The sequence below is a fragment of the Pteronotus mesoamericanus genome, unplaced genomic scaffold (assembly GCF_021234165.1).
Source record: "Pteronotus mesoamericanus isolate MK-2021 breed Mesoamerican mustached bat unplaced genomic scaffold, CSHL_Meso_final contig_22, whole genome shotgun sequence".
NCBI classification, from domain to species: Eukaryota; Metazoa; Chordata; class Mammalia; order Chiroptera; family Mormoopidae; genus Pteronotus; species Pteronotus mesoamericanus.
In genome coordinates this window covers 8040669-8065214 of record NW_026555090.1, presented here as the reverse complement: position 1 = coordinate 8065214, position 24546 = coordinate 8040669, and the positions used below count along the sequence as shown (strand labels likewise).

The window sequence follows — 24546 nt, the reverse complement described above, 5'->3', positions numbered from 1 at the left end:
GGGTTTGGGGGCCAGGCCAGCTCTATCTTTTGGGTTCCAGGTCCATGTCCACGTGAAAAGCCCTACAGTTACCTGCCTCCTTGGTTACACGTGGCCAGCCGAGCCACTGGCCTGGCCGAAGAGTGCAGCTCGACCAATGAAAACGGCCAGCCGCGGCCTGTTGACTTTGAGGTCTTCCAGGGTGGCTTGGGAAGGTGCTGACTTCATGAGGGGGCCCCTGAGGAGGACGGGGTGGCTGCACCGCTGAGGCGGGAGGCGGGGCACCGAGAGCAGTCACGCAGACAGGTCCTGGCCCCTCCTCCATGTCCCGTTGGGGCAGGTGCAGGGAGGGGACAAGTGAGACGGGCCGTTCTGGGGGGCTCTGTCCTGTGCCCCCCCCGCCAGCCCAGCTTGCATCCCTGCAAGGGGCACAGCAGCTGTCGGGAAACTTCTCCCGGTGACAAAGGCTTTTCTCCCCGGCAGGGGCTCTCCCCAGCACGCAGTCCAGAGGGGCCCTTTTCATCCAAGTGCTAAGCTAAAGGGAAGCAGACCTTCCCGTTCCGCATGGCAGAGCCCTCCATGGAGTATCAGAAGTGGGACGGGCTCTGGAGACTCACCTTCCGGTTTCCATAAGGAAAGGGATGCTCAGGGGAGAAAATACCTGCCCCGCATTCTTCTGGTCGGCCCGAGCCCCGGGTGACAGGACCCCTGTCGGGTGGAACCCTCCTGCCGCTTGCCCCTTCAGCCTCCGAGGGCCCGAACCTGCTCACCGAGCCTGCCCGGCCACTCCTCCAGGGCAGTCTCCTGTGCACTCACCTGGTCCCTGGCTGGGCATTTTGGGTGAGGGTGGCAACGTGTCCCTGCTCCTCCGATGGCCAGCAGTGCCAGGTTCACGGGAAGCCCGCATCCCTTCTCCTCAGCCGACGGCCAAGCTACAAGTCCAGTTTCTCAAGAGGCAGCTCGATGTTGAAGGAATACCAGGTGACCCAGAACAGTAGGCTGAAAACCAGGGTCAGAGACCCCGTGTAGACCAAAAAGTCCCAGTAGTCGAGGGAGGCAAAGATGCCCACGAGCAAAATCACCAGGCCCACGGTGTCCAGCAGGAGGGCAGCGAGGAGGAGGAATGCACAGCGCCCAGGGCTGCATCTTCCCCAGGGTCCCCCCAGGAGCATGGCCCCGGAGCAGGAGCAGCGTGAGGAGCCCAGCCACACGCTGGGGGCTGAGGTGCATGGGAGGGTGCCAGGCCTGCCTCCCGCTGCCTTCTCTCTCCGCGGGGTGTGAGCAAATGAGCGAGCTGTCTGTCTGGAGCCACGAGGAAGTACATGTGGATCTACCTTTTATGAGCACAGCAGCTGGTGGGGCAGGTTAGTGCTTAACTGTTTCACAGCTCAGCAATGATCGTGACCTAAACAGCCTGACGTCACTGCTCACGGGAGGGCCCATTGCGGGGCAACCAGGTTGGACGGCAGGGGAGGAGTCAGCGTGCCCCTGTGTGGATTTGCAAATCCAGGGACTGGGGACCTTGAACCTGCGGGCTGGCAGAGGGGCTGCCCTCGGCCCTGTGCTCTGCGTCTCAGGTCCTGTGCGAGTCCTGCTAAGTGACTGGGACGCGGTTTCTTCAGCTCATGTGATAGGGTGGGTTTCTCATCCCCCTTCCCCTTTCTGCCCTACTCTTGTTGGAGATCGGGGGTTTTCTGTGAAAGGTATGGAAGCAGGTTTACGGACATAGAGAGATTTTGAAACGCGCTGTAAGAGTTGGTCAGTATTACCAGAGGAGTTTCGCGTGCCTTGTAGATTCTCTGCTGTGGAGAGACCTGTGCTTCTCCCAGTGAGGCTCGTCCCAGAGACGAGAAGGGCTGGGATGACAGAGGGGGGAATGACAGGGAGAAGAGGGACTTGGCTTCTGTCTGTGGTCAGCTGGGTGTGGACTGAACGCGACTCCAGGCAAAAGTCAAGGAATGTTTACCTGGTTCTCTGTGGTTTTTAGTTGGACTAAGGTCATGTTTGCTTTCTGTCTCAGGAAGATTGCATGTGTCTCCAAGAGGTTATGTATAAAACGAGTGGTCTTATCACTGTGGCCACTCACAGGGTGTTCAGAATGAACATCTACTGAGGAAAATGCAGTGACAGCTTTCAGCCACCTCCACAGGGCTACAGGCCCCGCTCTCCGGCGCCCCCGGCCCGGACGAACTGCCTTGAACTGCGCTCCAAACCTCCCTGGGGCTCCCTTTCCCCACACAACTGAAAGAAATAATTTCCACTCTTTCTTTTACCTTCTCCAGGGGATGGGAATGAAGAGGTTGTCCACATTTCATTTCTTACGTATGAAATAAACCAGGATGAATGGGAAACTTGAAGATACAAGCAGTGGGGAGGGTCAGGGTTATATAAGTTCTAGATTATGGGATCTGAAAAGCCACGAGACCTGACTCAAGCCAGGTAGACAATCTGGAGTATCTCGAAGCGCGGAGTAGCCGAGGCCAATCTCCCACGCAGGAGCAGCATCCTTTTCCTAGTGTGTCCTCAGGAGCAGTGAGGGACATATCCGGAGACCTCTCCCGGGGCTGGAAAAGGACCGAGTACAGAGCCTGACATCACAGAGATAGATCGTCTTGGAAGGGAGGAAACAAATAATTAATACATAATGATATATTTTCATATGATCAGGTGATATTATATAATTTCAGATCACGTATTTCCATAAAAGTAATGGAAAATACAAAAACAAGGAAATTAAGACAGTAGGCATCTGTTATGCTTTTTGAACCACGAACACGTTGTGTAGGGCACAGCTGGGTGCCCAGCCCCTGGCCTGTGACTTCCAGCTTTGGCCCCGCAGGGCTCTCCTGATGTATCAGCTCAGCCCTGACTGGCAGAGTTTCCTGGGAAGGACAGCTAGTGGGCGGCAACGGCTCCGCAGGGGCGGGCTGAGCCCCGGCCGTGGCTGTGCGGGCTGCCATGCTCTGGCTGGCTGGCCACAGGTCCTCGGATTCCTTCACAGAGACCTGCAGGTGTATGTGTGGACAACAATTTTAGTGTTAAAATCTCTGTGTGCCAGGAAGTCCCAGGGTGCGGGGCCAGGTGGGACGATTGGTCACCCTACTTCCATCTGACGTCAAATGATGGGTCAAAGAGAAGCTGGGAACAGGGAGTTCTCACCTGTCCGCCCAGTGCAGGGCAGCTTCCCTCAGCACAGGCCCCCAGCGTCCAGGGAAATCCTGGTGCCCCAGGTTCTGCATCTCTTCAACATTTTTATTTCTACTATTTACACACACATACACACGCGCGCGCGCACACACGCACACGCACGCACGCATGCACACATGGGTTTCCAGCTGAAAAAATGGTGGCGTGTTCTCCAGGAAAAAGAACAAAATGGAAAGCACCCATGATTTTGGTCTCGAGAGCTGACCAGCACCCGCTCCTCGGTGTCCGTCCCCCAGAACAATAAACGCCCCCTCAGCCTGACGGAAAGGGGCTGCAGCAGGCACTGTGCCCTGAGCCGCCTTTCCCTTCAGCAGCACAATACACGCCGTGCCTGGGTGTGGCTAACCGGCCCCCCGCCCCGGGGAGGCCATCCAGGCTGCCGGCCGGAGCCCTGCTCGCCTGCCTGGGGAGTCCTCCCTGCTCTTCTTCCGACGTTCCACCTCCTGAGCGTTGAGGCAGCCTCCGTACTTACACAGCTGGGAAAGAGGGCAGGGATCGTTGATGAAAAGGCAGGTGAGACTCAGCCCTGGGTGGGGACGGGCTGGAGGAGGAGGAGGGAGGAGACAAGGGCAGCAGGGAGAGCGACAACATGCGTGGGAAACAGAAAAACACGCATGGGAAACCTGGGGTGAAGGCTTGCCCAGACCAAAGGCTGGTCATTAGCAAGAAACCTTCACTCGACTTGACACAGGGTAGTTTGCTGTCCCCGGTTTTAACAAGGATGACGCCACCCCCTCCCGCTCCCCTCAGACCGCCTTCGTGACCGGTCCGCTTGCCAAGGCTAGCGTCCGAAGTTGGAAATTGATGCGTGAGGTTTCCAGGGCTGCTGTGGCAGGGAGCCCCAAACTGGGTGGCTGGAACAGCAGAAATTGATTTGAGCCCCAGTTCTGGAGGTCAGAGGTCAGAGGTCTGAGATCAGATGTCAGCGGTGTTGGGTCTGTCTGTTGGCGGGGAGGGGGCACCTGTTCCATCCCCTCCCCCAGCATCTGGAGGTTTGCTGGCCATGTCTGTCGTTTCATGGCTGGCAAAGATGCGTGAACTCCATTATGAAGTACTGTTCGTTCTCCTGGTGCGCATACCTCCGTGCGCAGGCCTCTCCCCTTTGCAAGGGCACCAGTCACGGTGTATGCAAGGAGGGGCCCGCCCTGCTCCAGTGCAACCTCATCTCACCAGTTACATCTGCAATGATCCTATTTCCAAATAAGGTCACCTTCTGAGGTACTAGGGGTTAGCATTGCAATATGTGAATTCTGGGGACACAATTCAACCCATAACAATAGCTAAAAGAGTTGTTTGTTGGCTTGTTTATTTGTTTTTGGGTAGCCTTCAACGTCAGCTGCAGGACAGATTGAAAATTTAGACTCTCAAACCAAGCTTTCAGAGACAACATGACAGCAAAGTCAGCGGCAGGCGCCAGGCGGAGTGCTCCAGCCCCCGCACCCTGATGCCCTGGGTTGGCTCTGCGTCACTGGAAGGCGAGCTGAGGCGGCAGGGCCTTCTCTCTGCCTGGCCCCGGCCCCTCCCTCCCTGTGCACCAGCTTCCGCAAGTGGGTGACACTGAGTGACCCCAGCACATCTGGACTTTAGAGCCAACGTGGGATTTAAATTAGACCAATATAACAAAGCACCTGCTCCATCTCAGGCAGCAGGGAATAGGATCCAGTACAGAACCTGACATCACAGAGATCATCTTTGAAGGGGGGAGACAAATAATTAATACATAAATGATATACTTTCAGATGGTATTATATAATTTCAGATCCTGGATCTCCATAAAAGTAATGGAAAATACAAAAACAAAGAAATGGAAGACAAGGAAATGTAAAACCACAAACATGGTGTGTAGGTTGCAGCTGGGTGCCCAGCCCCTGGCCTGTGACTTCCAGGTCTGGTCCCTTAGGGCCCCCTGCCCCTCTGCTTCTGGGACTTCGCGGGGCTGCAGGGCCTCATCCACCCCTGCGGCTCCGAGGGGTTGGTCCTGCTGCTTCCGCCTCAGGGCTCTGCTTCCTCTTAGCAGCTGAGACGTAGCCACTTTCTTGGCGAAACCTTTACAATGTGTCATCTCCCTGTGACGTCACAAGGATGACAGCTTCTCTCTGACCTACATCCTGCAGGTCAGGCTGAGGCTCAGCTGACCCAGAGTCACATGTCTCAGGCCCTACTACATTAATGACTAAGGCCCAATCTCATCCTGAGCTGTAGGGCTTAGATGTGGGGCGAGTCTAGCCACTCACTCACTGTGTGACCTTGGGCAAGTCACTTGCCTTCCCTGTGCCTCAATTTCCTCAGTGTGAAATAACCCCTTACTTCACAGGGTTACTGTGAAGGTTAAGTGAGGTCATAGGCATAAAGTGCTTTGAACCTGCACTCTGTAACATAGACAAGTGTCACTACTGTGGTTGTCGCTGACATCTTTGCATTCCTTCTGCCACGATGCTTCTGCAGGGAAAACCCCCGGTTGGAAAGGACCAGCCATGGGCTCTCCTGCACCGCCGTTTTCTCCCCTTTATCAGCCTTGGCTTCCTGGTCGCAGCTCCCCTTCCCCCGCTCACTGGACCCCCCAGGTCCAGTCAGGACAGGCCAAACCCTTTTCCATCCCTAATGGGCATGGATCGTCCCTTGATACATACAAATCCTTTCTTTTCCTCATGAAATGCTTTTCCAGTCCCCAGTCTCTCATCTCAAATCTTCATCATTCTCAAATCTCTTGACTTTCCCTATTCGCAGAACCCAGCGTTTATCAAGCTTTGTCATGTGTGTGCTACCCCAGAATTCTGTCACGACTGCAGTATACTTCTATTATAGACAGTAATTTGTTAATATTACAATATTTTGTTAATTTTTTTCTTTAAATGGATTTTTATTCAATTAATTATTGTCACAATCAGTGGAAAACTGACATAGTTTACATAATAGGCAGCAAGTATTTAAGAATATATACACTGAAAACAAAATAATATGAACTAGACCGGAGATCCTCAAACTTTTTCTATAAGAGGCTAGATGTTAAACATTTTAGGCTTTGCAGGCTATAAGGTCTCTGTTACAACCCTTCATTTCTGCCATTGACAATATGTAAATAAATGGCCGACTTCTAATAAAACTTTATTTACAAAGCCAGGCACTGGGCCAGACTTGGCAACTTCTGACCTAGACACTATTGTCTATTGAAGTTGCTGAGCCTGACGCCTTTTCTCTCTTTCTCAAATAAAGACATGAGTTTCACAAATTTCAAAGGGCATAGAGTCACAGCACAACTGGAGTTTTTGTTTTGGGACCCATGTGAAAGACTGGATGAGAATTAAGGTGTGTTTTAATGGAAGGCCAGGTGCGAACTAAAATTATTCCTCATACCCCTCATACCCTTAGGAGTACAGTGCCACAGGGTGAAAAAACATTGACCCTAATCGATGATGTCCAATCAGTCTTGATGTATTCCCCTCCCCTTTTCCCAGGCTGAGGCTTAGGGTCAATATTGTAAGAAATACATTCCCTCTCTTAGGAGCATCTGACAATTTTCAGCTCTCTTTATTCTTCCTCTGTTAGGCTCCCAGGGGGCTTTTGAGAGGTCCCCAAAGTGTCCACCTATCTGTAATTCAGGGCCCACGCTTTTGCCCTCTTCCTTAGCCTTCCTTCTTCCTCACAGGGCTGCCCTGAGCCTTCATTCCTCTTATCCGACCTCGAGGGCACCCTCCCGTGGCCCCCTCCCCCTTGCATATCACCTTCGTTCTCAGCAGGTTAATCATGTTGCCCTCTAGTTAGCGGAGAACCTTGTGTCCACACACTTGAGTTGCACTTTCCTGTGCAACAGGCATCCATCCACACTGAGCATCAACAGTCCTCCCAGCAGCCCAGTTCCTGCTCCAGTGTTGAGAGCCGTGGAGATGTCCGCCCCTGCCCACCCAGCAAACAACAGAGCCGTGGTTACGGCCGGGTCCTGCTGGTAGGCGTTCACTCTCTACAAGTACCACTCTCCTTCTTTTTCTGCTCCAATCCCACGCCGACACTTTTCCCCACATCCTTGGAGAATACGAAAGCTTCTTTCTTATTTTTGTTAAATTAAAAAGTATTAAAAATGTTTTATTTAATGGTGGTAAAATATACAAAATGTAAATATGTCACTTTAATGATTTCTAAGTGTGTCGTCTACTGGCACTAAACACATTCACACTGTTGGGCAATGATCGCCGCATTCATCATCAGAACTTTTTCATCTCCTCAGCTGAAACTCTGTCCCATCGAAGGGTAACTCCCTGTCCCCCCACCCCCTCCCCAGGCCCTCCCCGGCAACCGCCATTCTCCTTTCTGTCTTTGCAAACCTGACCACGCTAAAGGCATTATATCAGCGCAGTCGTACAGTGTTCACCGCTTTTGAAACGGGCTCATTTCCCTCAGCATAAAGTCCTCAAGTTTTATCCCTCTTGTAGCATGTGTCATAATTTCCTTCCTTTTTAATAATATTCCATTGTATCTTCATGTACCCTATTGTGTTTATCAATCCATCCGTCCTCAGACACTTGGGTTGTTTCTACTTTTTGGCCATTGTGAATAGTGCTGCCATGAACACGGGTGTACAGGTATGTGTGCGTATGTGCCCTGGTTTCACTCCTTTGGGGTATATATCTGCAGCGGAAGCGCAGATCACATGGCAATTCTACATTCAATTTTTTGAGGACCTGCCATACAGCGTCCACGGCAGCGGCACCATTTTGCGTTCCCACCAGCAGTGCACAAAGAGGTTCCAATCTCTCCACCGCCTTGCCCACATTTGTTTTCTGTTCTTTTGATGATAGCCCTGCTCATGAATAAGAAATGGATTCCTATTTAATTTGATGGTTACTTTTACAACAGTACTTGTTATATTTATGGAAGTAATTTGTTGAGTTTTCCGTCTCTCTCAATAGTCTGGGCATCCATTTCAGACAGGAGAGGCTCTGTCTTCTCCTTGTAACCCAATACCCTGTGTTTAGTCACTAGATTCATTTGATAATTCCGGGGCACTCCCAGCTTATTGGGAGAGAGGAGGCTGTTTCACTAGTGTCCCCCTCCTCTGCCCAGATACATTCAAAGTCCCTCTGTGTCTTCCCTTCCTTCTTCCTTCCGTTCCCGGGGAAGTAGTGCCCTACCCTTCCTGTTCCAAAGCAAAATGCTTCCACCGTAATACCTTGAGGTCTTATCACTCAGGAAAATGATCTGCTGCACTTCTAGGTATTTTTGCCACACCTGTTTGGCTTTGTCATCTGGTTCTGCTGGCATTCGGCTCTAAAGTCATCTCTGGGCACACAGTGAGAGATGTCAGAGTTGCAACTCCCAAGGCGTTGTCACTGGGGTAGCTGCTGGGGGTGGTGCCACAATCTATCTGTCTCTCACTATTTTTCTTGCTGTCACCCACCTGCCTCAGGGACAATCAGCTGCAAAGCCTGCTTGCAAGGTCCCAGGGTTAAGTTGCTCAAGGCGCGACTCTCTGAGCCCCGCTTCCTCTGACGGCCAGGCCAGGGCCAAGCCCCAAGGTCTCTGCTTGGTGCCTTAGTGCACTGGGCCAGAACTTCAAGGCTGACCAGCTCTCCACCCATGGGCTCTGCTGGGGGCTCGGGCTCAGTAACCTTGAGCTGCTGAGCCATCTTCAGGTGCAAAGTCAGCTATAAGTGAGCAAGAAAAGTACAGTGTCTGCCTTCAGGAAGCCTACAGTTGTTAGAAGGAGAAAGAGACAGTTAATCAATCAGGTAAATTAATGTCTAAATATGACAGACATTAGTGGTCCGTGATGAAGGGCTCTTATCCTATAAGAACATAACAAAGAAGACGTGGATCAAGGCTTCCCTGAGGAACTGACTTTTGAGTTACAATCCAAAGAATGTACAAGTGAGGCTGGGTGAAGAGGGGTGAAGAGGGGGGTGAAAACTTTTTAGGCAGAGGCAGGAGCACGTGCGAAAGCTGCGTGGTGGCCCTGCTGGTGGGGCTGAGACGAAGGGAAGAAAGGAGGGGCGGGCCATCCTGGCGCCCGCCTCCTAAGAGCGCTGGGAGGCTGTTGGGGAGTCTCAAGCAGAGAGGGATGTGATCCATATTTTTAAAGAGGACCCTGGCTGCTGTGTAAGAACAGACTGGAGGGGAGGAATTGGCGGGTGGCAGGCCGTGGGCCTGGAGGGGCGGAACTGGTGAGAGCGCTGATGGCAGGAAGCAGGGCGATTCGAGGGATAACCAGGGAGTGAAACTGATGGGACGTGGTGACAAATTCCATGTGGAGATGAGGGAAAAGTAAGGGTTCATTGCTGGGCGCCAGGCTTGTGTTTTGCAAAGCTGGGTGCTAATGGTGCCGGCCGAGGCAGAACATTCCAGAAGAGAGCCTGGTGTGGTCAGAAAACCCTGAGTTCAGCTTTGGACATAATGGCTTTGGATACATTGGCTGGAAGCTCTGGCGCTGGCCTAGAGACACGAACCCGTGAGTCAGCAACACATTGGTGGTAAGGATGAAATTGCTCATGGGTCCTGGAGACAGAGGCCAACAGGAGAAGGGGACGTGGGACGGGTCCCAGAGATGTCGTGGCTGCACAGGGCAGGATGAGCTAGCAAGAAGGACAGAAAAAGAATATCCACAGGGAGGAGGAAACCGTGAGCGGGTTATATTTTGAATCCAAAGGAAGAGAGAGAATGTTTCAAAAAGCAATGAGTGGTCAGTTGTGTTCAATGCTGTTGAAAGATCAAGTCTGCTAAAATATCTTCCTAGGGTTAGAGCGAAGGGGGGTGGGGTTCACAGGAAATGGCCCCTGTCTCCCCAGCCCCCACCACCCTCTGCAATGTGCCTGCTCATTGCTTCTCTGTGCCCATGGCTGTTGGGGCTGCGGGTAGATAGGCCCGGGGCGGGGGGCAGGGTGAGCAAGCACCTTGACCCTTCTGAACTTGGCCAGAGGAGCCCAGCTGGGAAGTGTTCACCTGGAGGATGGGGAGCCAATGATGGAGAGTCCAGGACAAGAATAAGAACCCCAGAGAGCCTGCGGAGAGCCTGGTCCACGGAGATACGGGCCCCCGCTTAGATGATTTGAAAAGAAAATACCATTACAGTGGGATATTTAAAATCCCACTTAAATTTCAGACTTTCATATATCATAGACAAGCATATTTATTTAAGGACTTAGAAAAGCTAAATAATATTTTATTTTAATTAATTACAATTTAAAATTACAAATCTTTTTAGTGTGGAGAGAACACCTAACATGAGAACTACCCTTGTAACAAATTTTTAAGTGCGCAATGCAGTATGGTTAACTATAGGCACCGCATTGCTCAGCAGATCCCTAGCACATACACATAACTGAAACGTTATAATATTTTAATTCGTAAACTTTATTTAAAAAGTATTATACATCTTAAGAACTTAGAAAAAAGCAATAGGAGTTAAAGTAGAGACAAGGAAAAAATAAAGATAAATGCTGAAAAAAAAAACCAAACAGAAATAGAACACCAGGAGAAAGAATTTTACTTTTCCGGATTCAGGAAGGCAGTGAGGACATCGGCGGGGAAGCCGCGCGTAGCATGTTGTCGTGGGGGAGTGGAGTCAGTCGGAAGAGCCGCGTGCCTGAGTGGGGCCTCCGCTGCGTGGGGACAGACCGGTGCCGCCCAGCACTGACGGAAATGCCGTCGTCCGCACTGTCCAATATGGTGGCAACCAGCACACGTGGCTATTGAGCACCTGGAGTGTGGCTGGTGTCACTGTGAAACGGGATATTTAGTTATATTTCATTTTAGTTCATTTAATCTGAATGGAAACAGTCAGCTGTGGCTGCCCTATCGGAGGGCACCATCCATCGCTTGAGAAGGCGGGGCCTCCCCTCTTGGGCCATGTTCGCACTGGCTCTGCTGAGCACCCGGGCCTCCAAGCTGGGTGCTTTGGCATCAGGATTCAGAGGCCCAGTTTCAAGCCCAATTTTGCCCCGTTAGGCAAGAGACCAGCCTCCAGCCCTGCGGCTTCCGCGCTGCACTGGTGCGTGTGGGCTCTGAGAGGCTCCCGGGCTCATCCTCCCCAACCCCCCATGGTGATGTCTGAGGACAGACAGCTGATCAAGAAGGAAGGTGGGAAAGCTGGAGGAGGGAACTGTGGGGCACACAAGGGGACCAGGGTCTTTGCTCAGACAGGTCTGTAGTGGCACCTACAGGACCGGCCGCTGCCCACCCAGCTGCGGTGGGTCCTCGGCTTCCCTGGGCATCTGTGCCTATGGGGCCGGTCAAAGCTGAAGGCAGAGAGACCCCTGCAGAACCTGGGGACCCAGCCCAGGAGCACTGGGGACGGAGGAAAGAGGAAAGATTATGCGAGGGGTCCCCAGACAGACTGGACACAGAGGGTGTGGAAGAGGGAGGTTAGCCCAGCGTTATGGATTGGTTGGTGATGTTACCCCCACCCCGTGAACACTGGGGACACAGGCGGATTGAAAAGGCAACGTGGGGAAACACAATGAATTTCGTTTGACGCAGGTTGTATGCAAGTTGAGGACCATCTGAATGGGGATGCCAGGACCACCCAGGTTGGGAGGTGTTGTCCGGAGCTCAGCGCCGCAGGTTTCAGCAGCAGGGCTGACTTGGGGGACACGAATTGAAGTGGGAGCTGGATGAGCGCAGTGGGGGTGGCTGTGGGTGACTGCAAAGGGGGGCTGCTGCAGAGGGATGGGGGGCCGAACCGGCGCAAGGAGGAAGAGGGTCCCAGAGGGCCTGTGTGATGGAGAAGCAGAGAGAATAGCAGCAGGTGAGCAGAAGGGAGGCGCCCCCAACAAGGTACAGGCCGGGCAGCAGGGTGTCCCCACCAGGCCCCCTTCAAGGCAGGTGGGTGTGGAAGTCCCAGCAGAGTGGGGAGCAGAGAGAGAAGCGGGGGAGGAGGAAAGATAGCACTTCCAAAGCACCAGCTGCTTGCCTCCTGCACCCCTGCGTCCCGTCTCTCTGCTGGAAGGGCCGGCCCCAGAGGGCCCTCCTGCAGCTCACTGCACTTCCAAGTACGACCCTCTCTCTCCCTGTGTTTGATTTCGGGGCCCTCCTCCCGCTCTGACACCATCTCATCCCTGTGCTGCATGGCCTGTCTGCCCCTCCCAGAGGGAAGCGCCAGAGAGCAGGGATATGCATCTGTTTGGTTAGTCCCTTCTCCCCAGCGCTGGGTGCGGCACACAGGTGCTCAGCAGCTATTTGTTGAATGAATGAATGAATGAATGAATGAACAATGTTGTCTTTCACAGCCCATCTGGGAACGCGCTGTGCAAGCCATCCCATGCCTTCCCGGTCGGCCTCGGCCTCTGGACGTCCCTTCCACCACCCACTCAGGCGTGCCCGGATCTGCAGCAGCGGCCTGGCCATGCGCGGCCACACCCGCCCGGCCTGTCTCTTCTCACGGGCACTCCTGGGGCAGCCTCTCTCCTCTCCATCCTTTTGTTGGGGCGAACCTGCAAGCGGCCGCTCTAGCCTTGACTGTGGCACCCACGCGTGGAGACTCTCATCAGGCTGGCTCCTCGGCGGAGCCCCCGAAAGCAGCCGCACCCTCTCCCCGGGCAGTCGCAGCGGGCTTGTGACGCGGGGCGTGTCTCCCCGTCCCCGGCGGTGGGCTGCAGTGGAGCGTTTGGCAACAGTTCCCAGAATTATTCACTTGGGGGTCTTACCTGAATGTTACAGGGTTATTACCTGGACTCTAAGTGAAATGTGCACAGGAGACTTAGTCTGGGAAGGGGCTCTCTAATACGATCACAGTAATGCAGCAGGGAGAGCCTGCGCTCAGTTGCAGAAACCCTGCATTGCTACATTTCTTTGTCAAAATCAGATATCTAGGGCCTGCCTGGAAGAGTCTGTTTATGGCTTTACCCACTCAAGCGTAAACTGTCCTGACTGAGGATTTGGGATTTCCCCTCTTGTGCCTGTAGCCTCCAATTGTCTCTCCCTGTGAGAAAGATAATGTACTATCTGCCTTTTAGTGAACTATGTTCTACACTGTTCTATTAGTGCTTTGAATAACTGCTATGAACAACTAGCAAACAACACCCTCAACAACTACTATGTACTATTAGCACTAGTACCTAATTTAATCCTGAAAAGCACCTAATGAGGTAGTTATCACTCTCACACATAGCTGGAAATCTGAGATAGAAATGCAAAAATGTCGTGTAGTATACAAATCAGCTTGGACAGTCCGAGTTTGAACCCAGGTCTGTCCAGTGCCAAAGCCTCTGATTTTTTCAGGACTGTAACTATATTTAACCATTAAGTGCTTACTTTCCAAGCTGGAGTTGTCTTGAACAATTGCAATAGAGCCATAAGCAGATTAGCGGAAGGAAAAAGTGCGATGGGAGAGGGAAGCATGATCCAGAGGCAGCCAGACCGGCCGAGGGGCAGAAAGCGGCAGGCGGAGAGCGGAGCTGAGCGAGGGCAGGGAAGCAGAGAGAGCGCCCTGTGGGGCGGGCGGGGGAGGTGCCGAAAGACCCGGGTGGACTGGGCCTGCTCGCTGCCCAGGCCGGTGAGGGAGGAGTGGGTCCTCCTCAGGAGAGCGAAGCTCAGGCTGTGCAAAGAGACAGCGCAGAAGGAAGGAGCTCCAGACAGCTCCGAATTTGGGAAAAGGTCCCCCTGGTGCGGGATGCAGATGGTTAGAGGAGAACAGGACAGAGGGGGACGCAGGTGAGAGAGGTGGAGCAGCGCCAGGAGGACAGGTCCCGCTGGCTCCAGGAAAAGCAGGGACGGTGGCAGGGTCACTCGTGTAACTGCTGTAACAAGCAAATGCCAACATTATAGTAGCTAAACAAAGTCGGAGTTCACCGCTAGTTTATGCACTAGTGCAGCATGCGGTCCCTGGTCCCCACGGGGCTTCCCTGACCGTCACAGTCCACTTGCGCCGCTATCACTACGCACCTCGGACAGGGTGGCTTCAGTGACAGACATTTCACACAGTTCTGGAGGCTGGGAAGTCTGGTGACAGCCAATTCTCCCTGGGTGCTCACACGGCCTTTCCTTGGTACACGGGTGGGGAGAGAGAGGGACGGAGAGGAGGCTCTTGTGTTTCTTCCTCTTCTTCTAAGAACAGTGATCGCATCACAGGCCCCCCCACCACCGTGACCTCCTCTAAACCGATCACTTCCCAAGCCCCGACCTCCACGTACATGGGGGGCTGGGGCTCCCACACAGGAATGGAGGAGCGGCGCAGACACTCAGTCCGGAACACTCACTGGGTGACTCAGATGCAGGCTCCGGGCGCCCTGTGGCTCAGCACAGAGCTAGGGGTAGCGCGTGGGGAGCCCCGTAGGAAGCCTGGCCCTGCGGCACTTCAGTCCCCTTGAGCCGGTCCCTCCTGTGGTCACACCTCAATGCAAGGAGGTCTGGGCACGTGGACCTGCTGGGAGAGCAGCTTCACTCTTCACTACGGAGGGGAAATACGAATTTTGCTGAACAGTGAGCTGCTTCAGCCCCAAGGGGAACTGCCGTCCTTGAGAGAAATGAAGGCGGTAGAAACCACAGGTCTTGGTAATCAATTAAGGGGTACAAGGGGGCAGGGTGAGAGGGAGGGTCAGACATGTCAGAGTGAAGTCATCGGCTGGCGTCAGGCTCCTGTTTGCCAGACGGCACAGTGTACAGTAACCCCGCCCTCAACCAATCTCTTTTATTTTCCTAATCATCTTACACTCAGTTGTACAGATTTGCATTCTTTCTTTATACAAAATCATTGAGAAGCATTTCCAAATCTTGCCTAGGCTGCCCTGTGTAGTCTGTTACATTAATAATAACTCACAACCAGGGCTTAACACAGGAAGCCTAACGTGGACGATGCCCGCAAATGCTCTGGAGGAGGCAGGCGCGCTCCTTAACCAGCTGTGAGAGCGGGACTGTGGACGGTGAGGTGGGCTGCCTGGGCCCAGGTGTGAGCCCAGGGGGCTCTCTCCAGACCCTGCACAGTCAGCCAACACACAACACCCTACATTTGGGAAGTTTCAGTCACCTTGGCGTTGGCAGCTGTGATCACAGAAACCTGGGAGAGAGTGAGCCGAGCATCCAGGCATCTCCTCCGATTCACAGTCACTAGCGTTACACTATCAGTCAGTCCTTTCCTGCCACTCTCTCCCACCCACTCCTGCCTCAGCTCTTAGAACAGGTGGGACAGCCCGACAGGTCACAGGGAGCCGTGGGTGCCCTGTGTGAGCCCCGTGCTTCTTCCTGTCCCCCACCCACAGGCCTGGTCTAGGAAGGTCCCTGCTGCATCAGAGGCAGAACGGCAGGAAGCCTGAGACCCCCACGACCATACTGTTCCTACCTCCCCCACCCCCCTTCCTCTCTCCTTAGAGGCTCAGAGGCTGCTTCTAGGTGGAGAATAAATAAATTGCTCCGATCTGGAACTTATATTTGTGACAGCCTTTCTTCTAGGTATAACAGTTCCAGATCTAACCAAGTGGTAATTGGGGTAGAGGAAAAAATGAGCTCTTTCCCAAGACCTGTCACTTACTTAAGTGAGAATCGTATGTGGTTGCAAGTAGCAGACCCTAGATACTGGTGGCGTAACATGAGGTGGTAGTTGCAGCTCCCGGAGACATGGGCTGGGCAGCCCAGCATCTCCCGGGTGTCATCGGTGTCGCGGGGCCTTCCACCTCTCTGCTCTGCTCTCCTTGGCAGTGGCTTCTGGTCTCAAGATCAGCTCATGGCCCCCAGATGGCCCCACCCCTTGGGTCTGCACTCAGAGAAGGGAGGGAGACTGGACAAGAACTGGCAGAGGAAGATCTTGTCTTGCCCCTTCCCAAGGATTTTCACTACATCTCATTGCTCAACTCCTGTTTCCAGGGAGCCCGAGGAATGTCGTAATTTAGCCGAGCATATGGCTGCCTCCAATAAAATCAAGGTTTTATTACCAGGAAGGATGGGGAGAGGATATTGGATGGAGACGTAGTAGTCTCTTGACATTTTCCCCACAACACCAGATGTCTGGCTGGGAGACCTTGCTGAACAGTTTTGAATGGTAGATTCACTCCCAGAGAGAGGTGACGTGGGAGGAACAGGGGGACGAATTCCTTTTTGGGGCAGGTTAAGCTGAAGCTGCTGGAGGTGTGAAGGTGAAGGTTTTTGTTGTAAGCAGAATGATCCTCCTCCCCAACCAAGATGTCTACGCCCTAATCGCTGAGATATGTAACTAGGTTGCCTCACGTGGCAAAAGGGGATTTGCAGGTATGATTAAGTTGAGGGATGAATTGTGTCCCCCCTCCCCAATTCATATTGAAGTGTTAACCCCAAGTACTTCAGAATGTGACTGTATTTGGAGACAGGGCCTCCAAAGAGCTAATTACACTAAAATGAGGTCATTGGGATGGACACTAATTTACATGACTAGTGTTCTTACAAAAAGAGGAAATGAGGACACGCACGTAAAAGTGGAGGCCGTGTGAACACACAGGGGGAAGGCGGCCATCAACATGCCCTGCTGACACCTTGACCTTGGACTTCCAGCCTCCGGAGCTGTGAGAAAATAAACATCTGTTGTTGAAGCCACCCCAGGCCCCTCAGTCTGTGATACAGTGTTATGGCCGCCCAAGCAGACGAATACAAGGCTCTTCAATGGAAGCTTGTCTCGGATCATGTAGATGTGCCCAGCGGGAACACAAGGTCCTTATATGTGAAGGAGGGAAGCAGGAGAGTCAGAGAAGGAGAGGTCACGGCAGAAGTAAAGGTCAGACTGACGTGACCGCTGGCTCTGAGGATGGAGGGAGGCCACAGGCCAAGGAATGGGGCGTCCTCTTGAAGCTGGAAAAGGCAGGGGACGGGTTTCCCCAGCCCCCAGAAGGAACGCAGCCCCTCCCGCATTTCGATTTGAGTGAATCCTGTGAGCTTTGATTTGGACTTCTGACTTCCAGAGTGGTAAGATAATAAATTTGATTGTTTTAAACTACTAAGTTTTTAACATATTTTAAATTTATGTTTCCACTTAAACTGCTAAATTTCTGCTGATTTTATTTTTACAGCAGCAAGAGGAAGCTAACACATTTCCTGAGAGGCATTCAGGCGTGTGAGGCTAGATTCGAGGCGTCGCGGCGCAGAGGCCAAAGGCACTGTGGTGGGCGAAATCGTTCGGAGAAGGAATGCAGCGAGGCGAGGCGAGGCCTAGGGCGGAGCCTTCAGGGGGACGACGTCCCAGGGACGACAGACTCCCGCTGCTGCTTCTGGACGACCGGGCCTCAGGACAGAAGTGCGATCTGGTGGGGGAAGTGACCCCGATCACCCTCCTCACAGGTGGCACCTTCACAAGGCTTTAGGAGGCTACGGCGGAACGGTTTTAGAGGAAGCAGTGAAATGCAAGACCCTGAAGGAAAGCAGTGAAAGAGTCCCAGGGGTCACTCCTATCCCCTCTTGTCCCTGTACCCTGGACCCCCCCTGCCACTGATGTGGAAAGCTGGCCTGGGGCTATTCCAGAAGGTGGGTTGGGGCCCGGCTGACTCGGGTGCCCCCTCTCTGTCCTCCTGTTGTGCCCCTGCTTCCCTCCATCCCTGTCACGCTGCGTCATGCTGGGTGGTTTCCCTGCCTGTCCTCCCGGGAGGCGAGCCTGATTGCTTCCTGGGGTCCGGCCTCTGCCTTCACCCCCCGACCCCCAGGTCTCTTGTGGGTGCGAGGTTGGCGCTCAGGGACTGACATGCGGGGCTCACGGCCTCTCTGAGGGGTGGATCTGGAGATCGCGTCTGAGAACGGCATCGGCGGGAGGGAGGGGCCGTGGGGCAGGGGTCCTACTGATGAGTTGGGCGAACTGCTGTCATAGTAGAGTCACATTTCCTGCCTCTTTCGGTCTCCTTCCCTGAGACCCCACAGGAAGTGGCCATTATTTATGTCCACAGTTCCTTATTGATCACCGGTGAGCCCAACTTGGTCTACGTAATCATCAGAGGGCCTATAGCAACTGCTGGCCTGGTTTTATGCAGTCGCTTTGGGGGTTTTGCCAGAAGGCCCTGCCGGGCAGTGGGAGGTGGCCTTTGTTCCAGGGGTGACCCTTGCCAAACCTTCTGTCTCTTTGGAGCAGGAGAGCTGGACTGAGAGACGGCCTGGGGTCCCCCTTTCTGCGCCTGCTGTCCACAGGAGAGAGGGCATGGTTCCTCTGGGACAGCAGACCCTCCGGGAGACCCGAGGGAGCTGGCCGCAGGGTCAGGGGCTGGTAGGACCAGTGGGGCCCGCGGAGCGGTGTGCGGCCTGCAGGGGTGGAAACCTCGGGCAGGAACTGGCCACTCCCCCCGGGTGCCAGAGCACAGGCTCAGGGGCGCAATGGTGCGCGAGGTGGGACCTGGACACCTGCGACCAGGTTTAGCAGGGTCAAGGAGGAACCAGGTCCAAGGCTCACCGGTGACCCCTCTGTAGTCCTAACTGAGACAGGGAGGGTCTTTTGAGAAATGAGGAGCAGAGCAAACAGCCCACAGCCCCTCTTCCTGCGGGAAGGCCTGGAGCTCAGCAGCTCCAAGCCCTTGAGAGATGCTGCGGGTCTTGACTGTGGCCATGGTACTGAGTACTCCCTTGGGAGGTGATCTTGAACTCTTCCGTGGGCTATGCGCTTGGCCTCCAAAGTGACAGGAAGTCTCAACAGCCAGTGCCAGGCCGCTCTGAAGCCTCCTATTGGCCAGCAGGAGAGTCTGGCCTGTGCACCAAAGGCTGGGCTGACCAAGGCCACCCTGCTCTGACAGCATCTCTCCTGCTAGAGGCTGGAGACCCTCTGTTCCTGCCTCTGACCACTCACACGGCATAACACCAGGAGGTCAGGGGACGAGAACACGGGGGGCCCTGGACGCAGCTTTGGGCCTAAATCTCTGATCTGTTGCTTAGGGGCTGTAACTCACGGAGAATATGATCATCAGCCGCTATGAGGCACCCGAGGAACCTGCATGGAATCCATACTGTCCGCTTTCTTGTGGACAGCTCCCCGGGGGTTGGGGGGCGGGGGGGGGGGGACCTGAGAATGTGTGGTGATGAGAGGGGACAGTTTAGAGGAATGAATTAGTGCCTCAGTCTTGGAATTTCTTATGGAACAGAATGAAAACACGGCAGACCCTGTTAAATAGAATAAGTAGAGTTTACTGATAAGTAGAATGTTGAGTACAATTCAACATCGCATCAGTTCCTTTAGGCCTCGGATTAAATTGAACTCTCCCAAACAGAATAGCTATGGGGAGGAGGTGGTAACGCAAGCCAGGCAGCAGGGCACGTGGATGCTGGCCCTGTGCTCCAGCCACGGGCATGAGAGGAGTCGCTCCGGTGATGCTTCGGTCCAGAAATGTGGCCTCTGACCTGGGCTGTGCTCACAGACCAGACGCGCCCATCCGTCGGGCTTCCATGGGGTGATGGTCTTTGGCAAAAGCCCCTTAGTGTGACGCTGGTGTGCTCCTAGGCCCGCATTCAAGGGGGGATCTCAGTGGGGTTGAACGATGCTTGGTGATACTTCCTCGGAGCCCTTTCTTAGCTGTTCTTGCTGAGAGACGAGCTTGAGGAGCAGGGAATGTGGGCGGGAACTGCTGCAGACTGCCAGGTGAGTCCAGGCCTTTGACACCTGGTCGGGCCCTGGCAGTTCTCAAACTTCCTGCCACTAAGACATAGGGGAAGGGACACCCGCCCGGGGCCTCCTCCCCCAGCTAGGCCCAGACTGCCGGCTTTTGGGCAGATGAATTGAGACACAGGGAATGTGGATCTCCCGTGAGCTAAGTGAGAGACCACCCATTGCTTCCCCTGTAAGCGAGCATCAGGGAATTTGGGAGTGATATTATAGGGCCAATACAAAATCTGCCTTCATGTCAGAGAAAGGAAATGATCTGCAAGCCCGGTCACTTGAGGCACTCGAACAACAATTAGTGACATAGCACTTGCAACGCCCCAGGATATTGATCCTGACCCCCCGTGTGCAGGGGACAGGTGGGCTAAACACCCCTGAATGAATGAGACATGCCCATTCTGGGTGAAGCTCCAAGGCCACGGGCTTCCTGAATTCTGATTCCTTAGGTAGGAGGGCTAGGGGATGTCCCATGTCACAGGTACCCGCTTTCATGGAATTTCCCATGCTGCTGGGGGCACAAGGTGAGGTTCTGACTCTACATATGGAAACACCAGGAAGGATGGAGAAACCAGGATGCCTGTCAGAGAGAGTAAGAGGTTGCCATGACGACTGGGAGGCCAGAAAACTAAGGAGTGAAGGGAGTTAGCTCAAGCCAAGGGTGATGGCGTGCAGGATGCCTTTCGCTCACAGCTTGTTATCAAATGTGCTCCACTGGTCTGGGCCTGGCCCAGGGTGGCGTGGTGGCAAACTCTCTCACAGGTCACCCTCCTGGTCTGTCACCTAAGAGTCTGTGCCTACTACAGGAAGCCCCGGGTTTTGGGAGCACCTACCACATGGGTACTCTCTGTTCGGTGGGCCCTCTGGAAACCCCCGTCTATTTGTCCCAGGAGAAGCTGTCCTGAGCCACTTGGGGAATCACAGTGAGGGGCAGGCCACAAGAACGGAGTAAACTCAACATTTGGGAGGTTAGGAAAATTGTTACGCAGTTTCCTGAATTTTATCAGGCTCTGCGCCCCCAGCTTTTGCACAGATACTTCCTGCTGCCCCAAATGCTTCTCCCTCCTCCTCCCTGCTAGCTCTCATCTTTCCTGTTGGTCTCAGTTGGACCGACACAGCGCAGCAACCCCTCTGTCCTCTCTCGGGTCCGGCTTCGACGCCCCCCCCCGCCCCCCGCATGCTCCATTTCCTCATCCGGGGCCGGCACAGGCTGTCCCCATGCCCATTGGCTTGGCCGTTTCTCTCACTTGGGAAGGAAGATTAGAACAGAGAACATGTCTGTCTTGCTTTGAGCCCAAGGCCTGGCCCAGAGGAGGGCACTTGAGATAGGTTTGCTTGTTTGGAGCGGGGAGGCAGGGAGCCATTTTTGAAACTGGATTTCATCTCTGGATCCCTACAGACCATTCAAGGGTGGAAAGCCACCTTCTTGGTTTCGGTTCTCAGGGGAGGTGGAGAGAGCAATCCCAGAGAACCCTCTGCAGCTCTCCAGGCTGCTGTTCTAGAATCCAGGGCGGGGCCAAGAGGGTGTTAGGGCAGCATGCACTTGTCCTTGACTAGCTGGCAAGTTTGGGGGGAAACAGTCAAGGGGAAGGAGTTAGAAGGTCAAGGGGAAACTGTGATACCCCAGAACATGCCCCACTGACTCTGTAAATACTGTATAACTGGGGACTGGGCTTCCTCGGCTGGCTGGCTCTTAGAGCCGCGTCCCCAGAAAACGTGCCCTCCCCACCTGCTTCACCGTTCACTCTTTGGAATGTTTGATACTAGTGACTTGTCTGATCTCTTGAAATGCAAGTCAATATCTCACCCACGAGGAAACTAGGCTGGCAAACCCAGTGGCTTGGGAGCCAGCCCTCCCTCCCCTTTGTGACGTACCACTTCTGTTGTTCGGTTTGGTTCTAGAAGGATGCAAACGTGGAATCCAGCTCAAGCACTCAGATACGTAAACATGAGGTTCTCCTGGGGGCACAGCCCATCCCAAGAATTTCCCAACATGCATAGCACGTGGCAGAGAGAGCTAGGCGAGTGACCCCTGAAGGCATGACAGGGTGTGGGAGCCATGAAAGGGATGGCTGCGGGCAGGGTTCAAGGGGAGCCTCAGGAGTAACAGACACTGAATGAGTTATGTCCAGCAATGCGCCCCAGCTACGCAGAGGGGAGCCCTGAGCTCTCACCTTCCCCCAGATCCAGGAAGACGGCTAGCCTGGGTCATGTTTATGGCAGGCGCCACCACCAAGGAGAGGGGTGTTGGATGTCGGTCATCAGGCCTCCTTCTCTGGGTTGAGGTGGCGGGATGATGGGGAGGACAGGAGGGGGGGTCGCCATCAGCGATTTAAGAAGAAGGACTTGATGCTCTGGAAGAACATGGGCTTCTGTCTCTGCTTCTGTTTCTTTTTGATGATGGGCACCCACACCAGCCCGCACACCAGCATCATGAGTCCCAGGGACAGGAAGGCCGGCCCGATCATCTTAAGGGCCGTCAGGTACTTTCGGTCCAGCTTCAGGGTGTAGGCCAAGCAGGTGATGACCACGCCGAAGAGGAAGATGGCGCCGCCCACGGACATAGTGACGATGGGCTTGTGGTATATCTCCCACTTACTCCTGGGGGTGGTGGTCCAGACAGACTCGCTTCGGGAGCTTATGCACAGGGAGCTGGCGGTCTGGCTGGGCAGCAGGTCCTTGGATTCTGGAGACTTCTCGTCGACCTCTGGGGCTTTGGGGAGGGGCTCCATGGTCACAGCTCCTCAGGACCCGACACCTGGGACCCAAAGCAGGCCGAAGCAAGGACCAAGCCAAAGGGTTCCTCACGCCCCCTTCCAGTTCCCAGCATCTGTCTCCAGTCCAGCTCTCAGTGGAGGGCTCGTCAGGGACTTGGTGCTGAAGCCAAAAGGAAAATCAGGTGAGAGCCATGTGAAAAAGAAACCGCTCAAGGAGGTATGTCGTCTCTTGTGAGAGATAAACACTAAGTCATTCTAATCAACTGCTTTTAGTATTTAAAACAGGGAACAGTGGTGCCCATTAAGTAAACACATTCAACAGTGGACTCACTGGCATCTTCAGACTCAATCACTTTCTGGCTCAGTGATCTTCAATGAGTTGCTTAATGTCTCTGTGCCTCAATTTTCTTATCTATAAACTGGGGTAATACCACTACTTATAGGGTCTTCAAAAGGGCTCAATGAGTTAAGACATGGAATGCATCGGAACGATACCGAGCATACTGCAAGCGCTCCATAAATTGTGTCAACTGTCCATTAGGGTAGTGATACCTTATACATAATCCTGTGTGGGGGCACGCACATGTGTAGTGTCTGTTATGTGCCAGGCAGGACACGAAACACTTCTTTCATCAAATTGGAACCTCACAATACCCCGTGAGTAAGCGTTCATCTTACTTTACAGGTGAGCAAACCAAGGCTCAGGGACGTGAAGCCATTTACCACAAGGTAAGGAGCTGCCAGAGGTTGGATTGAACCATCTGCTCTTCTCTTAAAACACCAGGCAACATAGGGGCTGGAGAACACTTTTTTCTTTTTTATCCTCATCCCGAAAGATGCCCACTGATCTTAGAGAGAGGGGAAGGGAGTGAGGGAGATAGAGAGGGAGAGAAACATCGATGCAAGAAAGAAGCATCAGTCAGCTGCCTGTGCCCCTACTGCCCCTACTGGGGACTCTGAACCTGCAACCTAGGTAGGCATGTGCCCTGACCAGGAATCGAGCCTCTGACCTTTACGGTTTACGGGATGACGGTCCAACCAAGTGAGCCACACCGGCCAGGGCTGGAGAACATCTTTTAGTGCAGCCTGGGAGTTTGTGTGCTTTGTCAGCACAGCTCTGTCAGGTTCAAAGTGTGACCTTCTCATATCTAAATGACCCCTTTCCCCATCCCCCATGTGAACAATATCAGAGTCCCACCTTCTCGCTCGTAAGCCTGTAAGGGAAGTGGACTCGAGCCCACCTGCCTGTTCCAATTTCTCATCTAGAGCCCATCTGTGTGCCTCTCAGTGCTAGTCCCACGGGCAGGCAGATGGTCCCCTGTGTGGAGTAATTTCAGAGCTGCCAAGAGGCACCGTTCACCTGCCAAATACTTCCCCAGAGCCATGCCGGTGGGATCAAAACCTTTCATTCCACAATTAGAAATTATGGGTTCAAGGGCAAATGCCTATATATTTGCAATGAGGCATAAAGGGATGAATGAGTTTAGATACTTTCCTGAGATTAGCCCCTTCTGCGTGGGGGTGGTGGGGGGAGGTCAGGGGAGGGGAGGCCAGGGACCTGTCTGGAGGTCGGCACCGAGCCACCACCTGACTCACCTTTGAATTGTCTCCAAAGGGCCTGGGGCAGTCAGCGCTCTGTGCCGTGGAGATTCTGGAGATTCTGCTTTAGTCAAACGTGTAGGAGAACGGATGGCTTCCTGTCTGCCTCTCCCACTACACCCCTCCCTCTTTTCTCTCCTTCCCTCCCACCCCCCTTCCCTCCTGCTGGCCACTAACAATAAATCCAGCTTTCCTAACAACACCACTTACACCAGCTCCGTCCCCCAGAGGGAGCTGGAGCCTCCCCGGTAAGCCCCGGTGGTCTGCGTTTGGGGTTATGCTGGCCCCGCTGTCCCCTTCCCAGAACCTGCAGACTCGCCCGCTGTGCTCCCCCGGGCCCCTGCCCGCCTCTCTCTGGCCTCTGCTCCCTTCCCCGACCGGCGGCCCTTGGTCCGGGCTCCTACTCCCTTTCCTCCTCCAGGTTTCCCGGCTTCTTCCTCTGACCTCTCCGCTCACATTTCCTATGGGCTCCCTCAGGCCCCGCTCAGTCAGCATTTACTAACATCCCTCCTGTGAGTGGGACCACAACCGAAA

General features: G+C 53.9%; 1 protein-coding gene across 1 annotated transcript; it reads right to left on the bottom strand.

Annotated features, from left to right (window-relative positions):
* Positions 1–22020: 22020 nt before the first annotated feature.
* PIRT (phosphoinositide interacting regulator of transient receptor potential channels) lies at positions 22021–22428 on the bottom strand. Its single transcript, XM_054571241.1, has one exon. It carries the CDS (start codon positions 22426–22428, stop codon positions 22021–22023), a length of 408 nt encoding a protein of 135 aa, XP_054427216.1.
* Between the last annotated feature and the right edge of the window lie 2118 nt (positions 22429–24546).